This window comes from Filicampus tigris, chromosome 6 (genome assembly GCF_054856515.1).
Source record: "Filicampus tigris isolate MCC_2025a chromosome 6, RoL_Ftig_1.0, whole genome shotgun sequence".
NCBI lineage: Eukaryota > Metazoa > Chordata > Actinopteri > Syngnathiformes > Syngnathidae > Filicampus > Filicampus tigris.
In genome coordinates this window covers 9,023,354-9,041,789 of record NC_141222.1, presented here as the reverse complement: position 1 = coordinate 9,041,789, position 18,436 = coordinate 9,023,354, and the positions used below count along the sequence as shown (strand labels likewise).

General features: G+C 39.0%; 1 protein-coding gene across 2 annotated transcripts; it reads left to right on the top strand.

Moving 5' to 3' along the window:
* The first annotated feature begins 14 nt into the window (after nucleotides 1-14).
* On the top strand, nucleotides 15-18,319 carry ogal (O-GlcNAcase like). Of its 2 annotated transcripts, none has more exons than XM_086033001.1 (17): nucleotides 15-360; nucleotides 564-615; nucleotides 1,218-1,315; nucleotides 4,609-4,739; nucleotides 5,919-6,090; nucleotides 7,151-7,249; nucleotides 8,194-8,333; nucleotides 9,439-9,583; nucleotides 9,663-9,761; nucleotides 9,997-10,241; nucleotides 11,367-11,541; nucleotides 12,164-12,249; nucleotides 14,408-14,500; nucleotides 14,582-14,670; nucleotides 15,776-15,896; nucleotides 15,980-16,112; nucleotides 17,787-18,319. In XM_086033001.1, the coding sequence occupies exons 1-17, from the start codon at nucleotides 288-290 to the stop codon at nucleotides 17,921-17,923; spliced, it is 2,088 nt and encodes a 695-aa protein (XP_085889127.1). In that variant the 5' UTR covers nucleotides 15-287; the 3' UTR covers nucleotides 17,924-18,319. The 2 variants fall into 2 exon arrangements, with proteins under 2 accessions (XP_085889127.1, XP_085889128.1); XM_086033002.1 differs by having other exon boundaries at nucleotides 315-460.
* The last annotated feature ends 117 nt before the right edge of the window (nucleotides 18,320-18,436 follow it).

The window sequence follows — 18,436 nt, the reverse complement described above, 5'->3', positions numbered from 1 at the left end:
CAGCAGGTGACGTTGAGTGCATGCGCGGGCCGCGAGTCACAGCCCATTAAGTGGTGAACTTCACTCATCTTCACTTCACGTGATAGTCTATGCGCTGCGTATTTACAAGTGCAGACTTTACAGCTTTTCAAGCTCTGCGTTACGCAATTGCGCATGTGTGCGCGCGCGCAGGCGTGAGACGACATATTAAAGGTTGTTACTGGTTTTACTCCAAGTCATGACTGACAGTCGGAGCATTTGACGAATACACCAAAAGAAGCTTGACTCTAGCAGACGGACAGTCAGTCATGGCAACTTCGACCGACGTTAGCGACAAAGCACGGAGTGGGACCAAGCGGTTCATCGGCGGCGTGGTCGAAGGTGAGCAACCTTCGGGTTCCGTCGTCCCCACCGACAATAACCGGTTATTGTCTGCGGGGGCGCGTGGAGAATCAGCCGACGACCCCTCCCCCCGATGCATGTAAGCAAACACATGCATATTTGTAAAGTTTTTACGAATGCAATATGACTGATACGACTTAATAGAAGTAATCCTATTTTTTCCTGACCTTTGCTTGTTGCAGGATTTTATGGCCGACCCTGGACAATGGAGCAAAGAACAGAGCTCTTCAAAAGGTAGAATGGGATACAAACTCCAAACAATCCCCAAGCTGCATCAGTTTGAATCATTAGTAATTATAAATATTTTGAATTTTAGATATACACACAGATATTGGCTTTATTTGTCTATAAAAAAATATCCGGTTCCCTCGAGTTACCCCTTCCAATAAAATTGGCTGGCACAAATTTGCTGAAATCGTATTGGACAAAACGTCTAATATCATACATATATAATATATATGTACTGGAAAGTAGTGCAGCCAAGAGAGACACCACAGCATAGGAGAATAGACTGTTGTGAATAATGAATACAGTTTTCAATTTTCATTAGACAAATATTAGAATTTAGGTAGTGATGACGCCAGCAGTCCTTGCGGCCCTCCACGGACCACTGACACAATCAATCGTTGATAACATTCTGTTAATTAAAAAAAAAAAAATCTTCAGTATACGTAACTACATTTTGGTGTGTCATTGTGTGGAAGCAGCTAATGGCCCCATTAAGTGAGTTTACCTGATCCTTCATTTGCAAAGAAAGACATTCTTTTTAAAACGTTCACTGACGTGGGAAGCTTTTTAATGTGATGTGAAGTAATTTGCATTTCCTACTTTTTCAGGGAGCAGAAGTGGGGTTTGAATACGTACCTGTACGCTCCTAAGGATGACTACAAACACCGCATGTACTGGCGAGACCTTTACTCCCCCGAGGAGGCAGGTGAGTCCGTGTCACCACGACTAGTACCGGTAGTATTATTATCATTCATGAACTGCACCTCTTCATCCAGACGGGGTAAAAATTCAGTACAGTAATTTTATGATAAAATTATTGTGTATATATAGTGTATGTGCTAATATACTAATTCATAACTAACAAATATGCTAATTATGATAATGCACTGGAAAATTAATAAGTCATGGCGTTTGCAATTGTACATGCAGACAGATGGTATGACAAAATGACAAAATCACGCTACAAATAAATGATTTAAAAACACACATTTTGATAATGTACTAATTGTAAATCGATTTTCAAAAATCAAGGACTGCAATTATGTATGAGTCAGACTTAAAATGAAATAAAATATGTTAATGATAACATTATAGATGCATTAATTGTGAGAACAAGCGGTACAGAGAATGAATTGATGAATGTAAATATTATTATTCATTGAATTAACAATTAAACATGGAGACAGATGTTTGAAAAAAGAAAATGTAACATTAAGTGATTGTAAAATCGAGCAATTATGTAATGTGCTTATTGTGAATGTAATAGTTATGGCATGTAGTGCAATTATACACAGAGATGGTAATAATTAAATTCTTATAATAATGGTTAAAATGTAATTATAAGTTGATGATTAGTTTATTGTAAAATGTAGTAAATATGGTGATATGCCTATCGTAATCATATTTTGGTATGGCTTGACCTAATTATAGCTGCCATCAGATGGTAAAAATTGAATACATTAAGTTTTAATTAAAAATTAAAACAATTTAATACATTAATTTTTAATTATGATGTTATTGTTTTTGTGAAGTAAATATCTGTTATGGCATGAGCTGTAATTAAAATCCAGACAGATGGGGATAGAATCAATTTAGTAGTATTATAATTTCATCTAACTGTTTCAAGATATAACTATGATGGTATAATTATTTCAAATGTACAGTATTGTTTGTTTGTTTGCTTTTCTTTGATCTATAGCATCGACCAGCAAATATTGCCTAATTTCACATTCAACCTTTTAAAATGACTCTGAATTGGGCATCCAAGATTACTTATCTCCAAACTGTCACTATAATTATTGGGCGTTTCTCAAATTCTAGATTGATAAAATATTACAACGTCTGTCATCATTATCTCCACGGAGACACTGGAAAGGTGTTGATTTAAACTTTGACCCAATGAGTGTTTGAAGCCACTTCCCTGTTACTTGTGCTGATAGACAAGACAGTTTCATTTAGTAAAAGTATCAGAGGAGTGTACGCACAGATATCTGTATTTAATGCCAAGAGTGATCCAGGAAGATTGTCAATAATATCAGCATAAGAGAGGAAAAAAAAAAAATATGCTCCATAATTAGACTAATGAGACATATCTACAACTTGGAATGCTTCCAGTGAGAATGAAAAGAATTCAAGTCGTGTGCAAAGTAAAACTTTTTCTCCACATGTTTTGCACTTAAGCAGACTATTGTTCCCTTCTTGTGGATACATTTGGGACTTAATGGGATTCGGAGGAAATGCCAATATTGAGCTGCTGCGGTCGATGTTGCATATTAAGGTAATTTAAAGATGCCGGATAATAACAACCACCGATTCTCCATTCTCCAGCACGTGTTGTGTTCGAAGTCATGCTTTCATAAATGGACTTTCGATCTCCCCACAGACCGATAAGGCAACGCGTTTCCACCTCTTTCCACGGACTGTTGTTTTCAGTTTCTTCGATGTGCGCCATTATTTACTTCCGATTGGTGCGCTCTGCTCTGGTGCATTGGGTCTTGCGTTGCATAGAGTGATGTCATGGACAGTCAAAACGGATTTGTGTGTTTGGAGCTGTCAGACTGAGATGCATCTTGTCCAAATCGGATATGAAGCTACCTCCCAAATGTGATTTCTATCCGTCTTGCAAAAATCAGATCTCATGTACTTTGTGACTGTTCAAACAACATAAGAGCCTTCCAGTTTCAATTTGGATGGGCTAAAAATCAAAATTTTGGCTGGAAGTCTGAAAAAAGCCAAAGAGTTTTTGGCGCCCGTTCTCTTCCCGGCACCACCTTCATTTACAAGTTCCTAATTTTACCTCACTAATCCGTTTCCATCCACCGCGAGCCAACATTTAGGCAGCCATGAAACTGCACTCACGTTGTTCTTTTACTAATTTCAGTAGGGGCGGTTCTAAAATCAGAGGTTCTGGAGTACTACAGATAAAGTGTTACAAAGCCTGGTAATGGAGATGCTGGTGTATGTGGGGCTTGGGGTCGTGGGCGGTGGTGGAGGTGAGGGAGGCTGGTTTCATGAGGAATCATTAATTTTTTTTTGTAATCCAATTGCTAGATAAACATTATTATTCACAATTTTGACTATAAATATGTAATGATTTTGATTGGAAGTACAGTTTTATGATAGACAGGTGGGCAAAACTGTTCAACAGGCAATTTGGTCTATAGCCAGTGCACAAAGTCAGAACATCGGGTGATTAGAATGTTACACAGGGCGCTATGGTGCACCCAATTAGGGCACAAAATTGTGCAACTGGAAAAAAATCTGACGTTGCTTCATGTGCAGGATAGAAAAAAATCCCAACTCTAAAGCCTCACTCAATGGACATGCATATCATGGTCTCAGCCAATCAGAGATAGTGAAGGGCGGGACCCTCCTCTGATTGTCTGCGGTCCAGCTATTCTTGTACTTTTTTTTTTTCACTTTATTGAAACCTTTATTGAAAAAAAACAAAGGCTGGCTAGTCACTAACCGGTAAACGCGTGGAGTTGCTCCTCTGCGTCATGCAGCGCAAGCAGACAGAGCACGGTGACAGTGAAATGAAAACAATGTGGGACAATATCATTGCGGTCTGTGGGACCAACAAGTATGCAACACAGCCATCTTACAATAGCGGCCAAAAGGAGCAAAAAAGAAGCAAGGCAGGATCTGTGTATATTTGGTAAGTATTGACTGCTCCTCAGACCGTAATCATTGCCTTCGTGGCGGCAAATAAGCTACAAGCCAAAATTGCGAAGCTAATTGCTAAGCTAACCTAAGATTGACGCGGCTAGCGCATTTGACACCACGGTTAATATGAGTCCACTTTTCACACGTTTAAATCCAAGCGTATCCAACTTCGCACAGCAAAATAGCAAGCAAATTACAAAAAGTCTGGACTCTTGACAGAAAATTAACTCAATAAACTGGAAAAGAATTACTGTCAAGTATATTAATAAAAGTAATAATACAATATATAGTTGTGGAGAGTAAAAAAAAAAAATCTTTGTGTCTCATGTGCAGAGCATCTCATCGCCCTGATATCAGCAGCAAAGCAGCACAACATTGACTTCATCTATGCAATCTCTCCTGGCCTGGACGTCACTTTTTCCAACCGCACAGAGGTGGCTGCCCTAAAGAGGAAACTGGATCAGGTAGGACTTTGTATGCATAATCAAAATGAGGAGCCATGTTTATTGCTGTTTATTTGGAAAATTTTATTAGCAGGTAAAACACTACAAGTGGGTCAACTAGCATCTGGGGCAGGGCTGTCTTAGCACTGACTTGGAATTAGGCCGTGTTCGGAATTATTGACTCATTACCATTCCCTACTGCCCATTTAATAGTGGAGTATCTACAGTAGTTCACTCATATTAGTCAAATGAAAAGTCGTTTTTAAACACAACTCAAGTTCCCTGTTAATTATATCATGTGTGTTACAATGTCAGCTGGTGGACCTTCTGTAATAATTTTTGAATGAATATATACTTTCGAATAACATTCGATTGTTTTAAGATGAGTGTGTTTTACAGAATTCATACAAACAAATCACTTAAAGCGGAAGACAACCCAAACATATTTTTCAAGAAAATGTTCCCAGCAGGCCCACTAGTTGAAACACGGCATTCTGATTAATTTTGTGTTTGTGGAATATAAGTTAAGCAGCAAAATGCACTTGTTTTTCGCCATCTCTGTGGGCGGCCGTCCCGGTGCTGGAGGGGAGGGAGCGCCTGATATCTTGCGCCTCGACTGTACAGTATTGATTAGCATTTAACAAGTGTACACGGGTAAATACACGGTCAAAGTTTATTTGAAGCAACCAGAGTTGGCAAAAGTACAGCATGTGTAAAATAACACAGCTGGGCATTCGTCTATGCTTTAAGGCTGACCTGTTTTCTGAATCTGAGCCGTGATTGGTCGTTGTGAGCAGTTATGATATCATTTTCAGTCGACACAAGACAAAATGGCCGCCCCCAGAGATTGCTAAAAATGAGTGGATTAACACTTATTCCACAAACGCAATATTTATCAGAATTCCCTGTTTCAACTAGTGGGCCTGCTCGGAGCGTATTCTTGAAAAAAATATGTTTGGGTTGACTTCCGCTTTAATGTTAATTATATGGAGATATTTGTGCACCACAACTCATGAAATGTTGCAACGCATCATGGGATGTATTTCTTTTGCAGCCATCTTTTGTGTGCAATTCGAGATGTATTGTAGGACACATTGAGAGGATACAGCACATATAGGGGATAACCTATAGTCCCTACACATTGGAACAGCATTATGCAGGTTAAAAATAAGTGCAAAAATTGTCGCATACCCTCTCTAGGTTCGAGATTTTGGCTGCAGCTCCTTCTCATTACTGTTTGACGACATCGAAACGGAGATGTGTCCTGCCGACAAGCAGGCCTTCAGCTCCGTCGCCCACGCGCAGGTGGCCATCACCAATGAAGTGTACCAGCATTTGGGAGAACCGGCAACCTTCCTCTTCTGTCCCACAGGTCACACTGGAGAACTTGTCCAAATAGACTTCCTTTCAAATTTCTGCAGATCTAGTTTCATTTGACACTTCCAATTTTATTTCCAGTGAAGCCCTGTTATTCACTAGAATTAGGGACCAAGCATCATCGCCTATAGCGAAGACCTGCAAAAAATATTTTTCTATATTCATAATTTAAACCCTAAAAGTACCACAAGTCACTCTCAAGTAAGTAAAACATGAATGAACTTTGGCAACAATAAGTCGGTTAAAAAGATAAAGTAGTCCTAAAACGGTTGGTCAATGGTAATGCCTGCACTGCAAACGAGTAATAGTTTACTACATTTCCATTGTATGAACATTGAATGAAGGCTAATGTAAGGGTATGAACAATATTGCTTTGGGATAGCAACTAACGCAAATAAGCGTTTACAATGCATTGGTGGAGGAGAAACTGCACATTATACTACAATGTACGCAAAAGTAATTAATACCGGTAGGTTTTTTTTTTAATTATTTAAATCGGTTAAAGATTTGTTAATCATCAATATTGACTGATATGAAATACTTATACAGTATTGTAAAAGATATGTCAGCCATATTGCCCAGCACTGTAAGCCCATTGTTTAAAAAGGTATTTAATCTTTATATTTTCATCTTTTTCATAGTTGCGTTGATTTCTTATTAAAGATTAAGTATTAAAGTAAAATTACCTAAATTCACTTTTTTTTTTTTTTTTTTTTTTTTTTTATACAGGTGTCTATTTTCAGTAATATGAGAAAAAAAAATCTATATGTATCAATATCGGCCAATATGAAATACCGGTACTTATATAGTGATATACTTCTCAGTCATATCGCCTAGCCTGAAAAAAAGAAACCTTAAACCTCTGAAACTAACTTGGTGTTCCTCGCCTCAAGCGAATAGTTATTTTCCCCCCCAAAGAAAAATTCAGAGTTGGGTAATTTGCAAATATTGAATTGGCGGGAGGGGTCACTGCACAAACACTCATTTTAATAGAGATATCAAGTTTTAAATACATAGTTTTGCACACTAACCAATGTTCTTCCCCCAAACTGCAGATTATTGTGCTGCTTTCTGCACCCCAAACGTGTCACAGTCATCCTACCTTCACACTGTGGGAGACGAGCTGCTACCGGGGATAGACGTGTTATGGACAGGTAATCTCATACCGGAACACATACAATACCATGAAAAAGTATTTGCCCTCTTCTAAAATTTGTATTATTTTTGCATAGTTTCCTCATTTTAATGTTTAGCATAATCAAAACAATTGTAAAGATTACACAAAGACAACCTAAATAAACCTAAAATGCAGTTTATAAACGGTGAATGGATTTACTAGGGGAAAAACAACTATTCAAAGCTACCGGGCCCTGTGCAAAAAAGTATTTTAAGTCAGCTTCTGAATGTCTTAAAAAAAGCAAAATGGTTTTGGAGTGGCCTAGTCAAAGTACAGCCTTCAACCTGATCAAAGTAACCTTTGAATAACCTTTAAAAGGCCTGTTATGCTCAAGCTCTCCAGCATTTCCGTTTCAATTCAAGCAGGTCTGCAAGTAAGAGTGGGGCTCATTGCCACGTATAAAAAAACATTTGATTTTGGTTGTTTTTTCTGCTGAGGGTGGCCCAACTGTTAAGTTTTTGGGGCAATCACTTTTTCACACAGGGCCATATAGGCTTGGATTTTTTTCTCCCATAATAATAATAATAATAATAATAATAATAATCACAACTGTTTAAGGAATGCATTTTGTGTTCAATTGTTGTCTTTGACTAATATTAACATTTGTTTGTTGATGAGAAACGTTTAAATGTGACACACATGCGAAGCAAGAAATCAGGAAGGGGGCAAACACTTTTTCACACCACTGTACAGCTTTATCAGAAGTGTTGTACTGTATATTTAGTTGGTGTATTAAGTCTGAAAGAGGTTCCCCAGCCACTAGAACACAGACTAGAGTACTGGGCTGTGGATCATGTCGTCACCTAACCCTAAAAATGTATTTTACTTTTCAAACTTAAGTAACGCTTCTGTCATCTTGCCTTTTTTTCCCCCATTCACCCAAAAAGTACACAACCTTACACAAGTAAAATTTGATTGTAGGTCCAAAGGTGGTATCCCATAAAATCTCGGTGGAGTCCATAGAAGAGGTGTCCTCCATCCTCAAGAGGGCGCCAGTCATTTGGGACAATATACATGCCAACGACTATGACCCACAAAGAATTTTCATGGGACCCTTTAAGGTAAATACTCATTGATTGGAGAAATGATGCACAATGGGAACAAACATTTTAAAATGTTTGTAATGATATAGTGGTACCTCGAGTTATATGCTCAATTCATAACTCAATTTACTCGTATCTCAAATTGAGAGTGAGACATGAGATGCTGAGCGGATCTTGTGGCAATTGCTGCCAAGGTGTACAAGTCATGGTACCACTGTATTTGGACAAAAAGCTCCATACAGCACTTTTTGGGCCACAGTTTGGTGCATTTTCAGTACCCCTTTGGTATATTAATGGCCTTATACTCCCGTTCGCGAGTAAGTCTGTTTTGTACATATGTTGCTTGTGTACCTTTCATCCGCACGCATTCTCCCATCCAGACTTTTGACACACCCACCGAGCGTAACCTGGAAATGTGTGCACAACCACCAAAGAGATTTGATTCATTGAAGTCTGAGGCTGGCTGTAAATCATGGAACATGGAGTTTTTCTCAGCTTTGCACGTTATCGGAAAAGACCTTAGCGGATGTGGTGTCGCCAGTAGGATGTGCACGCCGCTCCGTCTAACAGTCTACACTTTGAAAGAGAGCATGTTTTTTTTTTTTTGTTTTATTAAGTGCTCCCAAGTGATTAAAATTTTTAACTAATTAATCGCAAAATTTTCCACAATTGATCGCGATTAATTGTATTTTTCAACTACAATTTTTTACGAAGCTTGGAACCGATATTTACTCGAGTAAAATCTAATTCCAAGCTTTTTGATGATTATGAAATTCTATGTGATAGTGACCTCAATATCATCCAAAACAAATAAATGTGTTTAGAAGGTCAAATTTCTTTTGTTTTATACGGCTAAAACAGCCTGGGGGCAAATTGATCCAAAAAACACAGATATGTAAATATGTGACACCAATAACATGTTAATTTGTTGTTTACCTGGTTGTGCTTAGACAAAGTCATGAAATATGAAGCAAAAAAACCATGTCAGTCATATTTATTTAGAGATTGGAAACATTGAATGAAAAAGATTAATAACGCAGTGTGAAAAAGTATTTACTAGGCGGGGGTCAAACTCCCCCTGGCTGGCTGTGGCACTCTTGAAATGTTCTTCTTCTCCGTTCAGGATCGTCCAACTGAACTGATCCCCAAACTGAGAGGTGTGCTCACTAATCCCAACTGTGAGTTCCATCCGAATTTTGTGGCAATCCACACCTTGGCTACGTGGTGCAAAGCTTCTGCTGATGGAGCACCCAAGGATGTGGAAATGGGTGAGCTCCTGTTTCGCTGTCAGACTTGTATAAAAGGTTTGCTGTGTTGTTATTCTCGCTCTTGTGATTCCGACATGAGGCGATGAAGAGCAGGACCCTTGCTATAGCCCCGACAAAGCCCTGACGCTGGCCCTCACCGACTGGCTGGAGGAGTTTCTGTGCACAGATCAGCCGACAGGTAGACAATGTCCACCGCAGCTTTGAATTTGCTTGTTGGTGGTGTAGAAAAAGAAACAGATGTAGACGATACCGGAAAGAAATCTTTAATCACAAGTAGCTTGTGCAGTTTTTTTGGCCCTGAGGACGATTTATAGAACTGACAAAAGTACATGGTTCAAACCGACACACATTTTGTAGAGCAACACAACCAAGTGCGTAACAGATGTGCAATTTTCCATGTCACGGTCTTCCAGCTTGCTCTAAGAAGGAGTCTTCTGACGAGGAGCCCATGCAGACAGACCTTGGGGAACACTCGTATGTGCCCGGGCCGGGAGAGAACCGGCTTTACACAGCCGAGCCGCTGACCTTAGACGACCTGAAGCTGCTGTCCGACCTCTTCTACCTGCCCTATGAATATGGCTCCACAGCAAAGAGCATGCTGCATGAGCTGAACTGGCTCAAGAGCCACAGTCAAGATGCCGCCCTCAAGACAGACCAGGTCGGATTTCACTTAACCTTGACATACGTGATCATTTTCATGCACAGGTACAGTACGTTGTTGACCGGGACCAAGAATATCCTCATAATAATTGTCTATACCACATTATCATCTTTTCACTGTGTTTAAAGGGGAAGTCAACGCAAAGATATTTTTTTCAAGAACATGTTCTATGCAAGCTCACTAGTTGAAACAGGTCATTCTGATAAATATTGCGTTTGTGGAATAAGTGTTAATCCACTCGTTTTTAGCCATCTCTGGGGGCGGCCATTTTGTCTCCTGTCGACTGAAAATGACATCTCAACTACTCATAACGACCAATCATGGCTCAGATTCAGAAAACAGGTCAGCCCGTGATTGATCGCTGTGAGCAGTTCTGATGTCATTTTCAGTCGACAGAAAACAAAATGGCCGCCCCCAGAGTTGACTAAAAACGAGTGCATTTTGCTGTATAATTTATATTCCACAAACGCAAAATTAATCAGAATGCGGTGTTACAACAAGTGGGCCTGCTGGGAACATATTCTTGAAAAAAACATGTTTGTGTTGACTTCCCTTTAACTATTCACTTTCACAAATGAATTAATAATCATTTGTTTCAGAGAAAAAGGAAATTGTCTTTTTGAGTTTTTCATCAACTATCAGACATTTGTGGAAGGGATGCCATGATGTCCAAATGTCATGATATCCATTTGGATATTGGTCATAATACGATAATGTCACCATATGAACCTCACGATATGATAATGATCACAATAGTGTGGGGATGATAAAGAAGCTCATATTTTTAAAAAAAAGAAGAAAAAACCCCCACAGTATTCTGTTTTTGTCCCAAATAACAGCATTCACAAAGAAATAGGCTCGGCCAGTCATGTGCTACTATTGGCGCTTAGTGTGGGTCTTGAAACAAGTGGCATCAAATTAAACGGCCTGCTTAGAACATATTCTTAAAAAAAATATGTTTGGGTTGTCATCCGCTTAAAGTATTTTAATTTTTGTGTATTTTGGGTCAAAAAGCATCACATTTCAGAGTGAAAGAGTGACATTGTGGATATTTTTACTGTTGTCAAAACCAGTCCAATGTGACCCAGGTGTTAAGTGTGCCACCCGCTGCTGTGTTTCTAGACTGCTGAGTGGTGTTCGAGAGCCCGGCAGTTCGACGACATGTGCGAAGCGGTGGTGCGGATGTTCAACCGCTTGACCAACGCGCCCAACCGTAGCATCCTGTACGACCTCTACAACTACATCTGTGACATCAAGAGCGGCGTCGGTCTGGCTCAAGCATACGTCAAATCACTCGGTGAGAAAAGCAGAATATTGTCGTCGTCTTTTAACTTCAAGCGGGTAAATGTTACAGAGCTGTATTACGGATTGGTATCTCTTTTTTTTTTAAAATCTCGATGACAATTTTTTTTTACATTTTTGCCCTCATAGATTCAATGCAGTTTCAAAACATTTGAGCTAACCTTGACTGAAATGTTTATGTCTCTGTGCATACTGTGGGAGGAATAATTCTCATTTACAAAGAAATTAAATTTCCAATTGTATGACTATATATTGATTATGGCAACCTACAGAATATCAGTAAAAAGAAATGCATTAAAACAAGTTAAAAAATGTTGTGCCTTCTAGTGAGATAAATACAACTAAGCAAGAATTTTGTCTCCCACAGATTGGCTAGTGCCCAGTCAACCAATATCTAAAAAACACTGATCGTTCTGTTTATAACGCACACATGTTCAAGAAATCGATTTCTTCCTTACTGATCTCCATGCTGCTGCAGACAGAATATGTGCAAAATGTGCAGCCCCTTTGTGCTACAGTGTCTCCCAAATGATAGCCTTTCCAATTTGCACCTTGTGAGGACTAAATGAATATATTTTGAACGCTCTGGGCTTAACGTCAACGTTTGCTCGCCACAGGAGGGCTTGGCAAACCATCGGCTCAGCTATTGAGCGCTGATCCGGAACCGTGGGGATTCAGAGGAGGCCTCTCGGGAGAGTTTCAGGTGAACTAATTGGCTCGAGCGATATATTGAAAAGTTCATTTGTATTTCTTTCTTTTGAATGACATATTTTGAATTTGAAGAGGCAGATGCCAGAGTTGGTGCCTGGGCCTTACCCGATTGAATCCACCTCCTATTATGTCACAATTATGGAAACCTTTAATAATATACAAAAACACGATATAACACCTCACAGCTGTGACACAAATATTATCGGGAGTGCTCTACAATCAATATTTAATCATTAGATATTGAAATAAAATACATCATACTTGCCAGAGCTGCTGATTATTAAATGCAAAGATTTGTTCAGATCGCTAAAGAAGTGTTTTGCTTTTCAAAGTTTTGCGCTGAGCAACCAATCGGAGGTGGAAAAATGTTACCAAGGGCCACCGTTGTGGCCTTGTGAGTACAAATTTGAAATCATATTGATAATAATAATTAAAAAAAAAAATTGTATTGTAAATTATTACATTACATTGTTACATTGGTGAGCACTGCCGATTCTTAAGATTGGCTTGACATAGCAAACACATGCAGTAGGTTTGAATCCAGTTGGACAAGAAATCGAACATCTATGTGAACTGGAAGCAAAGCAGCCAAGACAAACTCTATGGAATGAGGAGGATAGACGATTGGGAATAAATACATATCATTTGATTGAACAAATATTCCAATTCTAGCCCTGACAACTCACCACAGTTAGCATGTCCACCTCACGGTCGAGAGGTCCTAAATTCCAATCTTTGGCTCAGGCTCTTCCGTGTGGAGTTTGCATGTGCTCGCCACAGTCCGGCTTCCTTTCACATTCCAATAACACGCAGGTTAGGTTCATTGAAGACTCTGAATTGTAAATATCTGCAAACGTGAAAGTAAATGTGCCCTGCGATTTGACTGGCATCCAGTTCCGGTTGTGCTCTGGCTCTTGCCCCAAGTCAGCTGGGATAGGCTCCAGCTCATCCACAACCTTTTCAATGAGGACACATACTACAGAAAACGGATTGATGGCTAAAAGAATACCAAGACAAGTATATTATTATTGGTGCAATTCACACTTAGTGTTATTTCTATGTTTCACATGTGCACAAACAAGACCTTGTGGACGGGCACTTGATGGCACAAAGCAGAACGTTATGGGTTCAAGGGCACCTCGGTAGTGCTCAGGAAGTGGTCCGGCATTTTCAAATTAGCCTTTTTGCTGATTTAAAAAAAAAAAAAAAAAAAAAAAGTATATATATAATCTCGTATTATTTGTTGAACACTTAAATTATGGATGTTTTTGTGCTCAGGCCAAAGGCATGTCTAAAATAAAAATATTGCTTTGGCACTATTTTGGGATTCATTTACTGTATTTTTCAGACGATAAGCCACACCTTTTATATGAGCTGCACCATTCTATTTAAAAAAAAAAAAAAAAAAAAAAAGGGGAAAAACATATGAGGCGCACCTATGTTGAAAAACTTGATATTTACTTCATTTACAGTTTTATTTACAACAATTTTGAACTGTAAGTGTTTCATTTACAACAATTTTGAACTGTAAATGTACATGTATGTACCTGGACATATTCTTTCCTAACAGGCTTTTAACACGACAGCAACTTTGCTGATTAAAACAGAACAGAACCAAGAGAAAATAAGCAGTAATTATCTTCATTTCACTGCGCTGCCACTCCAGTTTGTCAGTTAACTTCCGCATACCACCTAATACAATAACCTAGTGCATAGCCCCCTCGCCTGTTGAACTCCTCCACCTGCAGTCACATCCTCTTAATGACTATTGTATTGTATTGAAATTCCGGTTAGAGCGCCCCTAGCGGTGGAAGAAAAATCCACAGAATAGCCACACCTTTACAGAAGCCGCATACTTCAAAACCTAGGAAAAAGGTAGCGGCTTATAGTCCGGAAAAGACGTTACTTTCATTTAGTCAGGCTTTAGTCTTGTCTAATACAAAAAAGTGCTTTGCCGCTATCTTGTGGAATTTTTGGGCAATTGAAAAACCTTTTTGGGTTGTGGTCAGATACTTGGGTTGAATACTGGTGAATTTTGGTTAAATGTGGCGTGGCTCGGTCTCAACGGCTAAGCCAAGTGCTTCCAAAACAAGCCGCCGCTGCTGACTTTGGTGCTATGTTGTCGTTCAACATCGTTATTGTCCTTGTAGAGGATGCTGCCGGGCCATGGTAACAGAGACCTGTTCAAACATCCTCCCAAGACGTCGGTGTACTGCATACGACCCTATTGCGCAGAGGATAAGGTGATCTTATGAAACCAATGGGCTTAAACCAGCTCAACATTCCATTTTGTCAACATGGCGTTGCGCTGTTGTCTTTTCTAGATGGACGTGCAGAGAATTTTTGTGAAGATGCAACGAGAAAGACAGATTCAAGTCGCCTCCATAACAGAGGCCCCTCTCATTAGTGACATGTAAGTTGGTATGAGATTATTTTTTGGTGTCATGTCAGGGAGGATATCCACCGGATGTTAGACAAAGTAAGCAGAGACTCTTTTAAAGCAGAAAGACTCCATTGGTGTTCTAGTGGAATTCCAGGCTGAGATGATCACCACTCGATGCGGATCAGTGACCATTTGAAACACACACTTGAAATATTACCTGCAGGTTAGGCTGAGACGTCCCAACGGTGGCAATGCTCAAGAAAGAAATAAAGGGCAGCATTTTTCTTATGAAAAATGAAAAGATTCAGTGTGTACAAAATATAATTAAAATGATACCCACACAACTGTGTGATTCATAATAATTAGTTTTTTTTTTGTTTTGTTTTTTTTAGTTCACTGAGTTTTAAATTTGATTTTGGAGTAGGGTTTTATTAATTTTAATATATATATATATATATTTTTTTTTTTTTAAGACATAGAGTATTTAGTAAGATAAAAAAAAAGGGGGGGTCATAAGTATTGTGTAATAAAATAAAACTACAATTCTCAAACGACTGTTTTACCTTCCTTCTTCTATACGGGCGTACAGCAATACCGAAATAAATTTAAAATGACCCCTGAAAGCTCATGTATAGTTTTGACAAAAACAAAGGATATTTTGGCTTCAATTGTAGTTAGTTTTATAAACATATAAACATAAGGTGTAGTTTCAGTCAGTTTTAGTTTTTTTAAAAGCATTTTTGTTTTTATTTGATTTCATTTACAAAAATATTTGGTCAATTTTAGTTTTTATTATTTAATTTTTGTTAAGTATAATCACCTTAATCCAACTATCCATTTTCTGTAAGTACTGCTTTCCCTCATTATTTTTGCGGCTAATTACATGCAGAACAATTAGATACTGTTCCACTAGATGGCAGAGCCGTTGATGATGATCACTGTGTCGTCCGTCAGTTCCTGCGTGCTTAGTGTTCAGAACGCACAGAAATTGAGACGAGATCAACATTTTTTTTTCAGTGGATTTTGTTTCTTTGTGCCATGCGATTTTTCTCGTTTCAAATATGTGCACTGATTGCCCGAGAAAGGTGAGGAAACACTGTACACTCCTATCCTGCTGTGAATGTGTGTGTTGCAGCCTGTCAACGGGTGGAATTCCCCCAAGCCCTCAGTGCGCGCTTGTCCTGGAGGATGACATGGGGCCGTGTGGCTACATGTTGGCGCTCGCAGATGCCAAAGCAGCCGCAGCCTCCATTCAGGTGACAATTTGGAGTTGGAAAATCCCCCAAAGTGGAAGATCAAGATGAATTTCAAATCCTGTTGCTTCATCTCTTCCCTCCAGAGGGACACGAGTGACGCAAGTGTATTGGAGGACTTCCCCTCATTAATCACTGGACAAGTGCTGCCCAGGGTCACCGACCCCACTCCGGCGAAGCGTATGATTGGACAGCTGTTGTCCACCATCAGAAGCTGCGGTAAGTTGACACACTTTGTGAATAGGTTAACTTTCTAGCTGCAAAATTTTGTAGTGTTTTTGAGATTGGCCCCACGATGGAAAGCCGTTTGAGCATTTGCTATCCTTGATATCCGGTTACCTATAAAGCAAATATTCATCCTGTTTCCAAACTACAAAAACAAGCAATAAGAATTATTCATGGATCAAATTATACAAAACCAACATTTTCACTGTTTATCAAAATAAATGCTGCAATTCTATGACCCAAGTTGAGTTTAAAAACTGTACAATTGGCATACAATGTACACAATAACCTACTCTGCCACAATACGCAGATGTTCTAAATTAGATAGAGTTGCTATGACTTGAGGGGTACAAGTGTCCATAAAAAAATTCAAAGCATGAACAAATATGAAGCAAAAGTGTGTTCCCGTGAGAGATGTTAATTTGTGGAACAATTGTGGAACTGACGTGAGGAGTGAATCAGGACACAAAAATAATATAAATCAGGTGGAACAAGTCGGTGAAACTGAAGAAGTGCTGGAACTTTTAGTTTTGAAAATTGGTTGTGTGAGTATGAGGGTAGAACGATTCATGAATGTTCTCGGGTGTGTCCTTATTGTACTGCATGCACACGCGCAAGTGCAGTTATATATATGCCGGCATGTGTATGTTTAGTTGTTGATCATTATCACATAGTAATTTACTTCTTCCTACTCCCTTTTGAACATGTAAACTGACTATTTATGTGCTTTCTTTTTTATTAATTCATATTTTGTACGTTCTATTCTACTCTCTGCTACTTGTTCAATAAACAAACAGTTTAAGGTCATGGACTATCACCCACGCGCTTTGTCCACACTAGTGTGACAACTTTGGCATACTACATGTTACTAGTGAGGCAAAACTGTGCACTAGTTGACAACTGTGAGCTACTGGTACTCCTTGTTTCAAATCTAGCACTTCACTAGCAGTACTCATAGCATGCAGTTATCATCTAGTGCACAATCTTGCCTCACTAATAGCATGTACCGGTAGTTGTCCTTTGAAGCGGAAGTCAATCCAAACATATTTTTTTCAAGAATAAGTGCCCAGCAGCCCCACAGGTGCTAGTTGAAACACGGCATTCTGATTAATTTTGCGTTTGTGGAATATAAGTTACGGAGCAAAATGCACTCGTTTTTAGCCATCTCTGGGGGCGGCCATTTTGTCTTCTGTCGACTGAAAATGACATCACAACTGCTCACAACGACCAATCACGGCTGACCTGTTTTCTCAATCTGAGACGTGATTGGTCGTTGTGAGCAGTTGTGATGTCATTTTCAGTCGACAGAAGACAAAATGGCCGCCCCCAGAGATGGCTAAAAACGAGTGGATTAACACTTATTCCACAAACGCAATATTTATCAGAATGCTCTGTTTCAACTAGTGGGCCTGCTGGGAACTTATTCTTGAAAAAAATATGTTTGGGTTGACTTCTGCTTTAAGTATAGCAAGTGTGAAGAAATGTCATACACTAATGGAAGGCTGTATTGCATTGGGAAAAAGGTTACTAGTAGTGCACTGATTAGTCTTAATAGTGAGGACAAAAAATGTACTCATGCTTGTGCCCTTGCTGGATATTGAATAAATGCTTAAGTGGATTCCATATACTAAGGTAAAGATGCAAAACTTTGTTGGGTTTGTGTTTCAGGTTCCAGAGGCGTATTCTGTGAATTGAGACACAGTGACCGCAGGATGCTCGACTTCTACACCAAAAGTAGCTCTTTCCAACCCCTCAAACTGGGCGGCTTGCCTCCAGATGTCATCGCCATGGGAACAAGCCTTTAATCTGAAATTGTCAGTTCAAATGAAAAGTAGAAGTCATCACCTGCTCTGAAAAATGCATTTGCATAACAAGCTCTATAAAAATGCGTAATACGTTTTTGCAGACTTTTGAGTTACGCATGTAGATCTGTAATGTAATTTTAAAATTTTCAGCACAAAAGTGTGTGAATTTGTTGCATGGCGTGATCATTTGGCACACACAGGCCTTTTTTGATTTTACTACCCAACAGCGAAAATTTACACATCAATTTTTATTCTTGTCCATGGTCAACAAAGGGTAACTATCTCCAGCTTCTTCAAATCAAGTCAATTCATTGATTCCATTGGAGGGCAGTGATTCAGCCATTAAAAATGTTATTTCAGAAAACCTAAGATTACATAAAAAGGCTCTCTTGTCTATTTTCAAGTGTTGAGTCTAAGAATGAGACCGATTTTACCCAAATTGCATGATTCCATGAATAAATTACACACAAAAATATTTTTTTTTCAGGGGGTTCAAATGATTTGAGTGTCTAC

Bases quoted from the DNA above. Each gene is read 5' to 3' on its own strand.
- ogal (XM_086033001.1), top strand. From the start codon at position 288: ATGGCAACTTCGACCGACGTTAGCGACAAAGCACGGAGTGGGACCAAG. The intron at 6,091-7,150 runs GTCACACTGGAG...CCCAAACTGCAG, and splicing joins CTTCCTCTTCTGTCCCACAG to ATTATTGTGCTGCTTTCTGC. The intron at 16,113-17,786 runs GTAAGTTGACAC...TTTGTGTTTCAG, and splicing joins GTCCACCATCAGAAGCTGCG to GTTCCAGAGGCGTATTCTGT.